This window comes from Tripterygium wilfordii, chromosome 17, assembly GCF_013401445.1.
Source record: "Tripterygium wilfordii isolate XIE 37 chromosome 17, ASM1340144v1, whole genome shotgun sequence".
Lineage (NCBI taxonomy): Eukaryota > Viridiplantae > Streptophyta > Magnoliopsida > Celastrales > Celastraceae > Tripterygium > Tripterygium wilfordii.
The window spans coordinates 13,093,555-13,108,715 of record NC_052248.1 but is presented as its reverse complement, the minus strand read 5'-3'; the positions used below and the strand labels follow the sequence as shown (position 1 = coordinate 13,108,715).

Below are 15,161 nucleotides of genomic sequence, written 5' to 3'. Positions count from 1 at the left end.
CATAACCATAAGAGTATTGTTTTCAATGACCCCTAAGAGATTCATCACTAGACTATCAACCAAGTAATTCATAATATGATTGGTATTATTTAAAATAATGTTCTTCATTAATTTAATCGAGAAATGCGTCATACAAGTTTGCCCTTTCAACATTGGACATTTGTCTAAACTCGAGCAGTCAAGTACAAACATTTTCCCCCCTAACAACATCGTAAATTGCTCCTAATGAGAATCGAACTCAGGATTTTTCGAGTCCTTACAATTTAGGACCAAAAAGATTCACCAATTAGACTATCAACCAAACGGTTGCATTTAAAATAATCATCACAATTTAAGCTCAAATTGAAACAATAATAACTCGATTGTTAGTATTTCGATCCATAAATAATTAATTCAATTGTTTAAAAAAATGTGAAAATACGTATTTATTTTCTTTTTTTTTTGTAGTGTGAAAAATACGTATCTCGGTGGAATCGCAATAATACTTGTCCATTCAAATATTAAATAGTGCCATGACTTCGTACTGAACAAGATAATTAATAGCGCTTCCCACGTAACTACGACTATGACCGAGTCAACTCGGACTATACTCAATAATTGAACCTCAAATATTCTTTTCAAAATTCAAATACTAACAATTATTTTTAAGGGAAAAAAAATTCTTTAACACCCGAGCCACTTATTAGAGTAGTAACAAATAACAATGATATGTATCAATCTGGTGACCAAAGTTCGTATTCCTTTCCCTTTTCAAAAAAAAAGGGAAAAAAATTCTTCAAATTAGTGGAGAATTGCACATTCTACACCCACAATGGAATTGGCAAAATATTAATAAATTATAAAAGGGAATAATATTGAGAATTAAGATCTTATGCTATTGTGGGAATATGCTATATATATATATGCCTTTCTTCCTCAACTTGAGTTGCAAAAGCACAATATTGTCTACTTTATTTATATAGACATAGTTGTCAATTTTACAGCAATATCTATACTGGAATTCTAGTCCCCACTTATTACACATGACATAATTAATTAATGTTCAAAGTAATTGTCCAAAGTCACTTTCTTGCTTGCCTTAATTTGCTACATTGGATTTTTCTAAGGATATGTACTAATAATTTTCTCCCTTATTGTGTGGTGGGTATGATATTGAACCAAAATGATACATATCCATAATTTTCTCATCCATAAACTTACATAATCTAGGTGGCAAATCAGATAGGCATGCTACATAGATTAAAAAAAACGAACTTTATTAAATAAGTCACATAGGCATGCCACATGTCTATGTAAGTTTATGGATGTTTATTTTATGGATGTGTAGTGCTTCCGGATATTGAAACTTGAAAGTATAGAGATATGAACTAGGGAAATAAAATAAAAAAACAAATTTGCGGTGTATTATTGAATTTGCATAAAATAGTTTCACTAGAAAATTATCAATTAAGGAAGTATTATGACAAATAATAAAGAAGTATTGCACAGACAAATTAAGAGCAAAATACAGTGGGGCCTACGCTTATTTTATTTACATTTTTTTTTGTTGAGTCAATATTTTTTGGGTAATAAAAAACGATATCATAGCAATGTCAGGTTAATTTAGATCAAAATCCAGCGCGTGGCGACGAAGTTATTATTCACAATGCGAGTTGAACTCGAGAACTTCCGAGTCCAGATGATTTGACTTCGGATAGATTGATTGCTAGGCTATCATGCAAGTTGTCTAAGGTTTTTTTAGTGGACTTATAAAAAAAGTTTTTTTTAAGTTGATAAATCCATTTTTTAAGGGTTACGTGTACATCATTGAAAGGAGAAATTTTGTTAGAATGTTCCTTAATTTCTATATTTATATGTGTTTTTCTAGTGTGTATATATATATATATACGTGTGTGTGTGTAGACTTAAAATAAAGAGAGAAACACATGAAATTAACTGGCAACATCCTTATAAGCTAGTTGACCCTTAAAATATGGATGGACAGGTTGAGGTGGTCATGGAGCTACATATACAAATATTAGTCCCTTCATTAAACAAGTATTTTAGGGACCAAAATACAATACTCTATTTTTCTTTTTTACAAAGTAATAACCTTAAGACAACATAGATGTGTCACAATATCGAAATTATCCCTCCAAAGTATTTAAGATCCCGGGGGTCAATCGACCCCTTGAATTCAACTGATCTTATGATCAGGCTTCACACAACCTATCAATTCCTCAGCAAGAAACACGTAGTATTTTTGGATTTTCACCTCCTATATTCAAAAGACAAAATCTTTAAAAACTTTGAATGACATATACGTACACATGTATGTATATACCTAATTGTTGAATCTTCTGCTTTTACGCCATTATGTGAACATGCATTGCAATATCATACCTAATTAATCAACCTTTTTCAATGACCCAACATATCATCCCATTCGACAAAAACAATTAACACACAAACAACACGGCACAATTATTGATATTAATACCACAACACACACACACACACATAGATATATATATATATATATATATCCATCATGTAATCATCTCATCATTTGATTGCAACACACACATAGCTAGGGTTAGATTAACACACTCACACCCACCCACCAAACATAAATAATTATGTATGACTTTTGAGGTGCCCTATCAATCCACCAATGTATGAAAATCAACCCCCAAAAACATTTGGTTTTGTTGTATCTCCTATCTTCTTCTTCTTTTTATTATAAAAAATATACCCCATTAAATTATTTTTTTTATTGAGAATGACATTATACAAATATGTCATTTGGTTATTGGACACCTAAAATGAGCTTAAACTAGGACTATCAAACTCAGGTGTATAAAAAATTTATACCTGACAACAGGATAAATTGAGACAAAACTGAGTGTTTGTAATGTTTAGAGAGTTTTTAAAATTATTAGACGAACTCTTGATCAATTAGGTGAAAGGGATGCACACATTTTTGTCAAAATAATTTGTAGAACAGCTGGCGGCTGACGTGGCTGGGGTGAAGGATTCAAGTCAATAGGGCGATGTCCACGTGAAATCTGCACGTTACATCTCCATTTGAGCTGACAGCCAAGCCGATCCACGCCACGTGTCTTTGTCTGCCATGGGACCCCACCCCCATAACCAGATGGCGGATGCAATGGGGCATCATCTCTCATCCCTACCAAGTCGCACTCGCGTGCTGTGAGCGCGTGTTGAACTCGCTCAGACTGCACCACACGTGGTAAATTTATTAAATCTAATCATCGAAGTTAAAACGTCAAAAAGTGTGAAGGATTTCGAAGGAGTATGTGGCTCGTGGACTACCCGCATGATTGCACAACTATTTAAGTGATAATAATTTGACTGTAAATTTCTCCGTGATCAAATTATATGAGCTCGAACGATTCTACATACGATTTCTATTAATATTGTCATGGCCAACGCCAAATTTTGGTAGCACTTATCATTCACTAGATGATAAATTCTTGTGTGCGCAATTTAAAAATTCGAGTTTAAAATCATATCGAATAAGCAAATCATAAATTTTAAAGGTGTCATTCTCTCGGATAAAAAAAGAGTTGATGGGGCAATTTCTAAAGAGAGAGAGAAAGTGTTGTGATGTATTCACTAAGTTTGGAAATTAGTGACAGTTGTGCATGTGTTTGTCCGCATGTGCAGGTGTCTCGAGCTGCCAGTTAATTACCGACTGTGGCTAGTTTTGTCTGAATTGAAAGGAAGTTACCTAAAACTTGCTTTTACGTAAAAGACAAAGTGCGTGAGAGGAAGAAAAACACAGAGAGAAAGTAAGAAAGAAAGAAAGAACGAGGCCCAATAATTGAGAACATATGGGCATTTAACAAAGCGACTAGAAAAAAAAATAAATTTGTGATTTATGTCACGCTGAATGGTGTTTGCGGTCACGCTACTATCGCGTGTGTATATCCAACCACTGTGTTGTGATGGTTTTAATGGTGAATTTTGGGTGACAAAAATTTGGTTTCGGGTCGGTTTCATGTAAGATAACACACACGTGTTCACGAAATATTTATATATTTAGATCATAATCCGGATTGAAGTTCGAACGTATTTAAATGACCAAATCCAGATTGGTTTAAATTCGAACAACTAGATTGAACAATAATATAATCCAGATTAGAGTTCGGATAAGTAAATCAAACAATATTTTTGTGTTTGAACCCAAATTTCAGACATATAACTTATGTCAAAACTTGGTTCAATTAAGGTCGGACAAATTCGATCATTCGAACTAAACAGAGTCTTGCCACCCCTATTATGGAGTCGAATAATTTTGAGTTCGATTTTCATTGGGAATAATATTTTTGTGGTCACGTGTTGGGTTTTGATCCAACTTACATTATCATCAGATGAAATGAAAATTTTGTGTGTACTCGGAGCTAACGACTCGAATTTAGACGCATATAAAATATTTAATTGATAAATTTATAATATATCGTTACGGGTTATTAAAAAAATCCTATTATTTGTTGCTTTCATTCAAAAACTTGGGCTTCACGTGATTAAAAATCTTGGGCTTCACGTGATTCAATGATTATGATATTAGTTAGCAATTATACATACCTCAATCTGTTGCTTGATTGGATTAACCATTGACGATAATCCGTGACCATTGATTAATCTTATTCGAGTAAGGTAAGAGAACGCTAGTAGATAAGATGAGTTGCCTCCATATGAACAGAAATGAAGAATAGATGACGTTTGTCTAAAACCCTACAACACTTTTATAATTGTGAATACAGACAAGATCAAGTAGCCCTTCCTTACCAAAGCACCATACTCTTTTTTTTTTTTAATAGAAAGGTATCAAAAAGAGGCAAATCATATTTGCAACCTCACCCTACACCATCGATTCGAACGCAGGACCTCATGAGTTATGATTGGGAATCGGGTAGCCAGCGTTGATTTATCTCATGATTCATCCCCTGAGATCCATAGATTCGAACCTAAGACCTAGTGATATTCGGGATAGCTACCGTTTGAGCTATCCCATGATTCCCAAAGAAGGAGTCATTAGTATTTAATGAGTAAAAACACTGGCATCCCCTGAGTTGCTCGATATGACAAGTTAGCCCCTTACTAGTTTTCAAATTTAACAGTCGAATACCCTAAACCAATCAAAATTTCCAATATTTTATACTCCGCTAACTAGGCCCACTACATAAATAAATGTGGGCCGAATCAATCACAAGGCCCAAATGCAATCTGGGGTCGATCTGAACAACATTAGGCCCGATGGTCCATCAAGTGTTAGAACAAATGCCTGCACTTCCTGCATACCAATGATAAATAACTGCGCATGCATTTCTTGTACAAAACAATTTCAGATGATATGATCGCGAGCATACTAATAAAAACCCTCTGGAAGATGATTTATATAGTACAACAGAACAGGGTGGAAAAAAAAAAGGCACTTGGTGATAGTTTAACTGATTATCTCTTCGAACTTTGGGCATAAAAAATCTCACCCGAGGACAGGAGTTCGATTCTAAGCTCCAAGTGGTTTGTGCTGGGTGAAAAAGGGTATGATCAATCTAATTGAAATAGTTGTTTCATGTTGTAAGACCCAGTGAGGTGAGGATTGCCTACCCCACTCCACATTTGATCTGCCAATTGTTTGTAGGTCATTTCAGTTGAATGGTATGAATCCCAAAACACATATTCATTTGGGTTATCACATGCTTTGTACTTCTTCTCACCCCTTTTTCCTCCACAGCTGTAAGCTCCTCCAAACATCCCTGATCCACAACATGCTGATTTCCCTTCCCTGAAACCTGCAGCATAAATGACACAGTCTTAGCAATACAAAATCAAAAGCAGTGTACGAATCAAGCAAACCCAACTTTTAGAGTGCAGAATTAGGGCAGATTAACTGAAAAAGAAAGAGGAAATGGAGATCATATGAATGTTGTAGCAGAGAGGCATACCGTATTTGGAAGGATTTTCCACTCTTTGTTGAAGACTGCTATTGAGGTCAAAAAGTAAATATACAAAGCCCTTTAGTTGTTTCTCCAGTTCAACAAGGAGCTTGGAGAGTTCTTTGTTGTGCTCTTTTGCTATAGATGAAGCTTCTACCAAGCAGCTGCCATTGCCAATAAAGTTTCTCATAAATGGAAGACAGCCCAAGTCTGGCATGTTAGTGAAGGCGAATTTTCTGCCCCCACTTTTATATATTTCCTGCCAAGTGAAAGATAATTCCAACAGATATAACTATCTCTATTGCAAATAATCCTAATTATATATATGTTGATTTCCCTTAACATCACTCTATGCTATCCCATGATTGCTTACAGAAGAATACAACATAGAGTAAGAGAACTTACTTTCATAACTGTTGTCAAGTTGCCAAGCACCATTGCTATATAGTTTGAGTCTACTAGTGATAAATTCGTCAAGGGGATGCTCAAGTAGTCATTGCCTCCGATGCTGAACAAGTAGACAGCTTCTGATAACTTCTTTCGAGCTTCAGTATTGCCAAACTTATGTACAAACCAAGCCTCCACTTTCTTATAGTAGCCTAGTTGTGTTTTAAGATCTATCACCTGAAAAACCATAGATCACCCACCTATTGAAACCAGCAAAATTAGGCCATAAAATGCTAATGTAGCTTTAACTGTTTTTAATCATAAGATCAATCTCATAAGCCTAAACTTTGATGGCAAAGAAGACATGAATGGAAGTAATGGACAGTATCTGAGTAACTCTAAAACGTACACCAATCGGCAATTGGGTATAATTTAAAGATTCCTGACCTTCAAACCATCTTCCTCTTTCTCCCAAGCACACCCTAGTTAGTGGGATTCAACCTATACAAGCGTCATTACTTGGACCAGTAGAGCACATCAATGGGAGTGAATTTGGGCAGAACTCAAGCAGTGGCTACCAATGTATGAACACCAAGAGCTATATCTTATGATTTCTAGTCTCGACTTAGATCATTGACCTATTTAGGGCATTTGCCTAACAACTAGACACTAAAAACTAAACCATCTCAAGCAACTGAGCAAGGACTAGAGTCCCTACAATTTTGGGTCAGCAGATGTTATGGGTAGTTAAAAAAATCATGTACACACTTGAAAATCTTACTTGTTAAGTCACCGCAGATCCATTACAACTCAAATGGAGGAATTTAAGGGTCTTTTTTGAGAAAAAAAATCAATTTAAGATAATTTCCCAAAATATTACACACATACCTCCCCTGGATGAGTATCGACGAGAGCGCCACCTCCACCAGAAGCAAAATTCACTCCATACTGATACTCAATTAGTCCAGGTTGCAGAAACGGCGGAATCAAAGGCAAGTTCGCGTATTGAGCTACAATTTCAAATCAATTTAAACATGAAATCAATCAAGCATTCAAATCGAAAGAAAGAGAAAATGAGATAGACAATAAGAGATGCAAATGAATTCGTGTTACCGATGAAGTCAGAAATCAAACGGCCATTGCAGAATCTTCCGGTGGGGAGCTTGAAGTAGGTCTCTCCATAAGGAGGGAAATTGGCTTGGTAGAGTGTCGTGGTGTTGATGTAGTTGTTGTTTCCAGCGTCGAAGAGTGAATCTCCGAAGACGAACAACGGTACCTGCTGCTTCTCCATGTCCTCCGATTTTGCTCTGCAACTTCTTGATGCGAGTCTTGAGAGTAGAAGGATCAAAAGGAGGAAAATGCTTAGCCTTGCTACCTCTGACATCTTCATCTTCTTCATCAGGTAATGTCTGCGAATCCATCTTTATATATATGTTTGGTATCTGAGCTCCACGTGTTCATGACAGCATCAAAACAACATCTTCTGTTTGATGCTTATCCATCGTCCACCTCTCTTCCCCACCATTTATCTATCTTTTCTCATTGATTGTGTAGGTCCCACAGCATACCCTTTTTTCTCCGAGCTACTCCAAATAAGGAGTATGAAGAACTAAATTTATGGAAATTTTGAAGTGTTAAAAATATTCATCGTGATATCTAACGCTTTATTTAAGTATCATTTGAAGCGCTCTAAATTGTTCACTTTGGAAAAGAAAGAACACCTAACGAGAGTGAAACAGTAGAATTGTTGTCTTGGTATAATTTCAATACGATCGTCAATAATAACTTCAATAATTTACAACTTGAAGTCTACGTTGTCCATATGCAGATATTAAGGTTAATGCAATTCTGACTTTAAAAACTCAAAGTTCAAAATTGTTTCAATTTGTACAATCAGACAAATTGTGGATATTTCGGAAAGTCAAACTCGTGACGTTGCGAAAAAGAAGTGACGAGTTTACTACCCGAATAATGAGAAATGTATCCAATTGTACAAATTAGAAAAATTTTAAACTTCGGATTATTAAGTTTGAACGCTGGAACATTCGGTGTTTAAATTGGAAAATAACCAAAAATTACATTAACGCGAAGATATTATGTGTCAAAATTAACAATTTGAGTAAATTAAGTATCCTTCCTGATCTATATGTTCAAAGCCGGCGCGCAGTTGATGGAGAATGATTTATTCTTGGGATCCAAATATTCCTGAAACATTGCAGAAGGTTATGTTAAGAATCACTTTTAACTGGAAGGAAGAGGAAAAAAAGAATCTTGGCATGGATGGACAAGAAATTTTGTTAAAAACAACTGGTACTTATACTTACAGTAGGATGCTGAACTGTTAGCAGATTGAAGACTTCAGCATTGAATAAAAACTGTGTGTAGTCAAAATTTATATCACAATCAATGGCAATCTTGATCTTTGGCATGGTGAATCGAAACAACCGGATTTGTAATCCTACATCGCCTAGTAGTTCCATGTGAATAAGATTATCTCGCAGCAAACCTCCATAAACGATTTCTGTAACGTTCACGCAATCAACTAAAATCTGCGCTGCCACGCTCACATTGTCACTCTGAGTTGCTTGATAAAACCCCGGAACTCGGACTAATCCTATTCTTAATCCCTGGAAGTAAAGATGGAGTCTTGAAGGTCTATATTTCAAGCCAAACATGTTAGGGTTTCGAGCGTTAAGGACCAAAGTGACGACAGATGAAACGAGTAGCGTTGAATCGGAGTAAGCTTTGAGGTTGTATGAGTTTAATCTCATTGACTGGAGAATGAACACAGGCTTCTGAGGCTTCAGAATGAAGATAACAATCAAGGCGACAGCCACAATGGCTATGAGAACAAAGAGAATGAGAATGAATAGAAAGAAACAACATTTCTTGAAAGAGCATGCTGCATGGGGTTCCCCAAAGCAAAAACTGGATGAAATACTCATGTAAACATGTTGGTCAGTTGGTGTTTGGGGCAATATAATCAGAGCCTAATTGGTTTTGTGTGAGTAATCAGTAATGGTTAATCAATCTTTCTTACATGAGAGAATTGGATCTTTTTCTTCTGCATGAAGCAATCTTTGATTCCTTTCTTGGAATAGCAGATGCCAGGAGGTAGCTTCAATTCCCCCACTACATAGCTTAATTTGGGCTTCAAATTTTTTGGGTTCTTGCTGGGCCGATAATGAATTCACAAAGGCCCAAACCCAAATCAGAAAAAGAAGGTAAAATCATGTTCAGTTCAGATCAATTTGGACATTGATGAGATGTAATTTGTCCCCATATGCGTGGCACTGAGTCAGCCATGATTTCTGCAAACTTGGTGTGCAGAAAGAAATCCATGTGAATTTGGGTGAGATGTGGTCTCCACCCTCACGAGTCGCAAGATGAGACTCCCTGTCAAAAAAAAAAGAGAAACTTTACTGTCGTTCTCCATAAACATAGGCCAGGGCTCACATTTCTAGGGAATTGCTTTCTCCCACAAATCAGACCTTCTTCGATCTATCATTGAAGGGCCAAGTGCCAACAAATTATTCTTTTGTTTGTATAGTGCCAAGCACAGGGAAAGTGTTGGCTGACGACATTTTTAATCATAGACGTCCAGTCGATTTTTTATGGGATTTAGCATAATGACATTCGAAAACTTGGTAAACATATCAGATTTAGTTCTGAACACTCCGAAAATCTAGGAAAATTTAAAATCACTCCGCATTTGAAGTAGTAGTTAATTGATGAACAGTGAACTTGTTTGGGACCCACTCGTACACATATCAACACGTTCTCTCTCCGTTCACGCAAAAACCACCACTTGACTATTGTGATTTTTCGTCTTCCAACCACCAAACCAGACAGAGCAGAGCTGAGCTGAACACCACCAGAAAACCACTTGAGTTGTTCATCATGTTCAGCTCCGTCGGCAATTCCTTCTCTCCATTATCGAAAATAACTATCGAGTTTACAATATCAAAGATAACCTTCCCCTTTATGGGGTTTTGACTCAAGAGTGCCCATTGTGGACAAATTAAAATGTAACAATCCATAAATATATAGTTTCATAAGAATTAAGGTATTTGAAGTGTGGGCATACTGTGAATGCTCTCACCAGTATGAAGTCCGCACATTTGGTAAAACATACTTACCAATAGACTGGAGTCTGTGAAGCATTGTTTTTGTGTCTTAAAATTAAAAGAGTATATCATGCAACATTATACTCTTTTAAGACACAACACAACAAATAATACTAGGTTTTCTCCTTCCATTCATTCTGATTTTATTTTATAAAAAGCAATCCATCAAAGATTTATGGCCTCTAGTTAAAACCAAAGACCATGTAGAAACAAAGTAAATATATATTATTTGGTTTCAGGACTTGCCAAATTCACACATCCGGCAGTCGTCAAACGTCTCAAACATTAAAAAAATGCACCTAAACAACCATGTCATACTAATACCCCCCATGTACCAAAACATCCAGACTCGGGGAACTCCTCATAAAGGCTCTCTAGTACTCCATCTTCATGTCAGACAACCAACCTGAAAGCAGTGAAAATTATAATCAACGATTGGGACAAGCATACAGGCATTCACAGAACTGGGAGAATAATGAAATCAAATGCCGGAACAAGAAAAATAAGCAACAACAGCTAGGAAAGGTATGCGACTTACCTAACATGTAGCTTTATATACAAGAGCCAGGAAGCAGACCAAATTCATTTAGAAAACTCCCCCCGCCACCTGCGTGGAGGAGAGATTATCAAAGTTCCAAAGATCCATAAAGTTCCCTCCGTCTTGAGTTGAGTCTCCGTTAAGGAAACTATCAAGTCCAGCATCCCAACTCCCGTCAAGACAAGGAATCGGAAGGAGCTTCATCTGTGAATCAAAATCCATAAGCTCATCAGTCAGGGATTTAGCAGACTTCTCTTGAGCAGGCACCACCTCCTCACAGCTGGACTTCTGCTTCTTCTTGGGGTTAGCATCTTCCATGAAGAGCAAGTCATCACCTTCCAAAGCTGAAATAACAGATGAGATTTCAGGAGTTCCAGGACCTGTTTTCCCCCACCCATAATCTGAACAATCCAAAGAGTTACTCCCTGAGTCTGAATTGAAATACATCGGGGTATTCTCGGAGGAAGAAATGGACTTGACACCAACACTTCCATTGGCAGTCGAAGTGTCCAGACATCCAAACTGATTCGTAGGTGGTTTCTCTTCCAACAATCCCATATTACCATAACAATCCAGATCAGGATTGTTCAGGCCATACATATTTTGGTCCACATGTGGTTGGACAGAGTTCAGATTGGCCTTAGGAACCGGTGAATAAGAGTTTACCTTCACTGAACGCCTTGGAGAAGCCAGTGGAGTCTCCTCAGGGAAATTCACCTTAGCTTTCTTTCCACGAATTCTACGTGCTTCAGCATCATAAGCTCTGGCAGCTTCTTCTGCAGTATTAAAAGTTCCTAACCATACCCGGACCCCTTTCTGAGGGTCGCGAATCTCGGCTGCCCATTTTCCCCAAGGGCGCTGCCGGATTCCTCGATACTGGTTCTTTCTCTTCCTCTTAGCAGATTTCTCAGCTTGCCCACCGAATTCCATAGTTTTTGTAATCGTAGAGCCTTCAGAGGGAAAACCAGACAGATTTATATAAAACCAGGCAGTTATTTATAGGCAAGGCTAAAACAATACGTCAAGGCATCATGAAAAAGGAAAAAATGCATAGTAGGAAACATCCATCATGAAATAGAAAATAAAAAATTTACTTACATGCACAAATAGAATACTTTCTCTAGCTTATCAATTTCAGAATCTTCCAGTGAGAAAACAACCCTAGTTGGATAGTGAATGTGGAACGTGGTATGTTAAGATTTTGTGTAATCATGATATGCCAGTTTCCACTTCTATCAAATTACAAATTATAAAATATTCAAGATCATATTGTTCCTTAAAGGAAATCAAGATACAAAAACAAGACTGATTCAAATACACCATGAGTCGCCCCAATAACACGGCAATTTAATACACCGATACCAAAATTTTCCTTTTCCTCAATCTTCCTTATTTTCTTTTTTCCCAATTAGGTGATAGGCTTATGCATATCCAAGAATCAACTGCATCTATGCCGTATCTAGTATAATCACCACAAAACAAATAAAAATAAAATAAAAAGAGGAAGCTGAAAATAAATGAAAATCAACCAATGATATGAACGGAAAAGAGATTTTTTTTTTTAATGCAAAAAGTGTTCATAGAAAGAGCCACCCAGGGGGAGCAACCCTTACAGATAGACAGAACACCAAATTACAGCATGATGGTTTCAGGCCGATTGGAACGGATACAGATCTGAAGAATGAGTGCCATATTTTCAAGGGGCAAAATTGGCTATCTATGAACGTGTCCAGAGAAAAGTCTTTATCCCTGAAAATTTCATTATTTCTCTGAAAAATGTAATCGACTTCCTAACACATCTAGTGGATTTGAGAAATCATTTTTCAAATACAAAGCAATCCAACACCATGAACAACGTATCTAGCATATAAAGTAACAAATAAGATATTTCATTAGGCTCAACACCATTTACACAAAAATAAAATCCGAGTTTCAAGTGCCCTTGAAAAGGATAAGTGGATAACTATCCCAACCAAACAAAATAGAGTAAAAATAAGTATTTATCTGTGGATAGAAACAACTTGAAAGCAATTCGCATAACATAGTCGAGATCTAACAACAAAGAGAGCAATTTTCAATTGAAAAGCATAAAATAAAAAATGACTCAAAATTTTGAACCTTCAATGGACTTCAAAGGATAATAGGACGCTGGATCATTGTGAGAATTAACCCCTTAACAGATCAAATCATAATCCTTAAATTCTTCAAAACAAACCAACAGGGAAAAGGGAGAAAAGATCCAGCTACTCACATATAATGAGATTGTCAAAATGTTATGTTAACAAGAAGAAACCGAAGGTAAGATTAAAACTATAAAGCTCCGGGGAAAGGAAAATGAAGGCAATAAAAAATCATAAAGCCAGAATCGCACTTTATACTCTCCATAAATACAGGACCAAAACCAGAAACCAAAAAGGAAAGAGAAAAAAAATAAAATCAAAGCAACATAATACCTCCACAAACTCTTCAGCATGCAAAACCAGAAAACATAACAAAAAGGTCCATATAATTCCATTTCTTCGTATGATCAGTCATTCTCAAACAATATCACCAAAATCAAAACAGCAAAAACCTACACTGAAACAAACTCAAACACTGTAACAATCAGGTGAAGATTTGCGAAAATAATTACCACGAGAGATCCCACGGCTGCGGCTCTCAGCTTGAGGAGGGGCGGCAGAGAAAACGAGGGGCTTCACATCCAGTTCCTCTTCCTCGTCCGATTCTTCGCCCTTGAATTCCTTAAAATCAGCCTCGAAGTCATCGTCCAGATTGATCACCTTCCTGGACTTGCACGACTTGAACTCCTTAAAATCAGCCTCGAAGTCATCGTCATCGTTCCGCTTGACCACCTTCCTGGGCTTGCATGAGCTCCGGTTCTTCAGATCAGGCCATATCAGATCAGCAGTCACCCGCATCGAAGGTTGCACCGTCATCGGAGATATTAAGTCGGAGATTATAGCACCGCCACACATGGTGGAAGCCGTTTGGGGACAAAGGTGAAATGATTTTCAGAGAGTAGGGTCAAAATGAGGATTTTGATTTTTGGGTTTTTTGGCTTTTGTTTTGACAGAGTGATGGCATAGGTGTGGACTGGTGGGGTCTTTAAACATTTGAAGTAAAGAGACTAAAAGTAAAATGACTGCTTTGGACATCGTCAAATTTACTGTCCTGTCCTTGGGAATGGAGGAATTTACAGGTGACGTATGCATAAATTTACTTTGTATTTTCAATTAATAAACAAATGAAGTTGGATTTTTATTTTTTTTTAGTTAATAAAGCAGTTAGCTTTGGTTTTCACCTGCTATGCTTTCCTTTGGATTTTTTTGCCCTAATTTTTCAAAGCATATTTATTTATTCCAACGATCTTAATTGACAAAAATTTAAAAAATAGTAAACTACATGGATACGATATTATTTGGCCAAATCGCATAGACTCGAGAGTTACTAAATCTGATTCTCATTGTGAGCGGTACTATTATGGTCACGTGTTGAGTTTTGTCTTAACTTATCATGTCGTTAAATGGGAAAAAATTTATGTTCACGCAAGCATTACTCGAATGAGCCGTAGTATTATGATCACGCGTTGAGTTTTGTTTTAACTTATCATGTCGTTAAATGGAAAAAATTTATTTGCACGCTGACATGACCCAAATGAGCGGTACTATTATGGTCACGTGTTGAGTTCTATCTTAACTTATCATGCCATTAAATGAAAAAAAAATTATATGCACGCTGGCATGACCCAAATGAGCGATATTATTATGGTCACGTGCTGAGTTTTGTCTTAACTTATGTCGTTAAATGGAAAAAAAAAATTTATGTGCACTCTTGCATGACCCGAATGAACGGTATTATTATGATCACGTGTTGAGTTTTATCTTAACTTATCATGTCGTCAAATGGAAAAAATTTATGTCCACACTGATATGATGACCCGAATTTAAGTCCATATCAAAAGGATAAATTTGCACGATATCTTTCTCAATTTTTTTTAAAAAAAAGGTTAACAGGTTGAGATTACTTGACAAGATTTTAAGGGGTGGGTTGGAGAAACACAAGTTTTTTACTTCGTGTTTCTCATGTGACCTCTTAAACAGTTACTGAAACTTTACCTAACGATCAACTATTTATAAAGGGGTGGGCGGTTTTTTCACCTGATTT

The 15,161-nt window shown here is 36.6% G+C and overlaps 2 protein-coding genes across 2 annotated transcripts; both read right to left on the bottom strand.

Moving 5' to 3' along the window:
- Positions 1-5,313: 5,313 nt before the first annotated feature.
- LOC119982191 (GDSL esterase/lipase 5-like) lies at positions 5,314-7,852 on the bottom strand. Its single transcript, XM_038825432.1, has 5 exons — positions 7,446-7,852; positions 7,221-7,342; positions 6,351-6,569; positions 5,955-6,204; positions 5,314-5,801 (listed from the first exon to the last, which is right to left on the bottom strand). The coding sequence occupies exons 1-5, from the start codon at positions 7,729-7,731 to the stop codon at positions 5,557-5,559; spliced, it is 1,122 nt and encodes a 373-aa protein (XP_038681360.1). The 5' UTR covers positions 7,732-7,852; the 3' UTR covers positions 5,314-5,556.
- Positions 7,853-10,577: 2,725 nt separating this feature from the next.
- Positions 10,578-14,083, bottom strand: LOC119982425 (ethylene-responsive transcription factor RAP2-12-like). The gene is made up of 3 exons (XM_038825789.1): positions 13,630-14,083; positions 10,998-11,947; positions 10,578-10,865 (listed from the first exon to the last, which is right to left on the bottom strand). The coding sequence occupies exons 1-2, from the start codon at positions 13,970-13,972 to the stop codon at positions 11,046-11,048; spliced, it is 1,245 nt and encodes a 414-aa protein (XP_038681717.1). The 5' UTR covers positions 13,973-14,083; the 3' UTR covers positions 10,578-10,865; positions 10,998-11,045.
- Positions 14,084-15,161: the final 1,078 nt, after the last annotated feature.

Coding starts and splice junctions, on each gene's coding strand:
- LOC119982191 (XM_038825432.1), bottom strand. CDS start 7,731: ATGAAGAAGATGAAGATGTCAGAGGTAGCAAGGCTAAGCATTTTCCTC. Junction 6,205..6,350: donor ACTTGACAACAGTTATGAAA/GTAAGTTCTCTT, acceptor TTCACTTGGCAG/GAAATATATAAAAGTGGGGG. Junction 5,802..5,954: donor GGAAAATCCTTCCAAATACG/GTATGCCTCTCT, acceptor TTTATGCTGCAG/GTTTCAGGGAAGGGAAATCA.
- LOC119982425 (XM_038825789.1), bottom strand. CDS start 13,972: ATGTGTGGCGGTGCTATAATCTCCGACTTAATATCTCCGATGACGGTG. Junction 11,948..13,629: donor CAGCCGTGGGATCTCTCGTG/GTAATTATTTTC, acceptor TTCCCTCTGAAG/GCTCTACGATTACAAAAACT.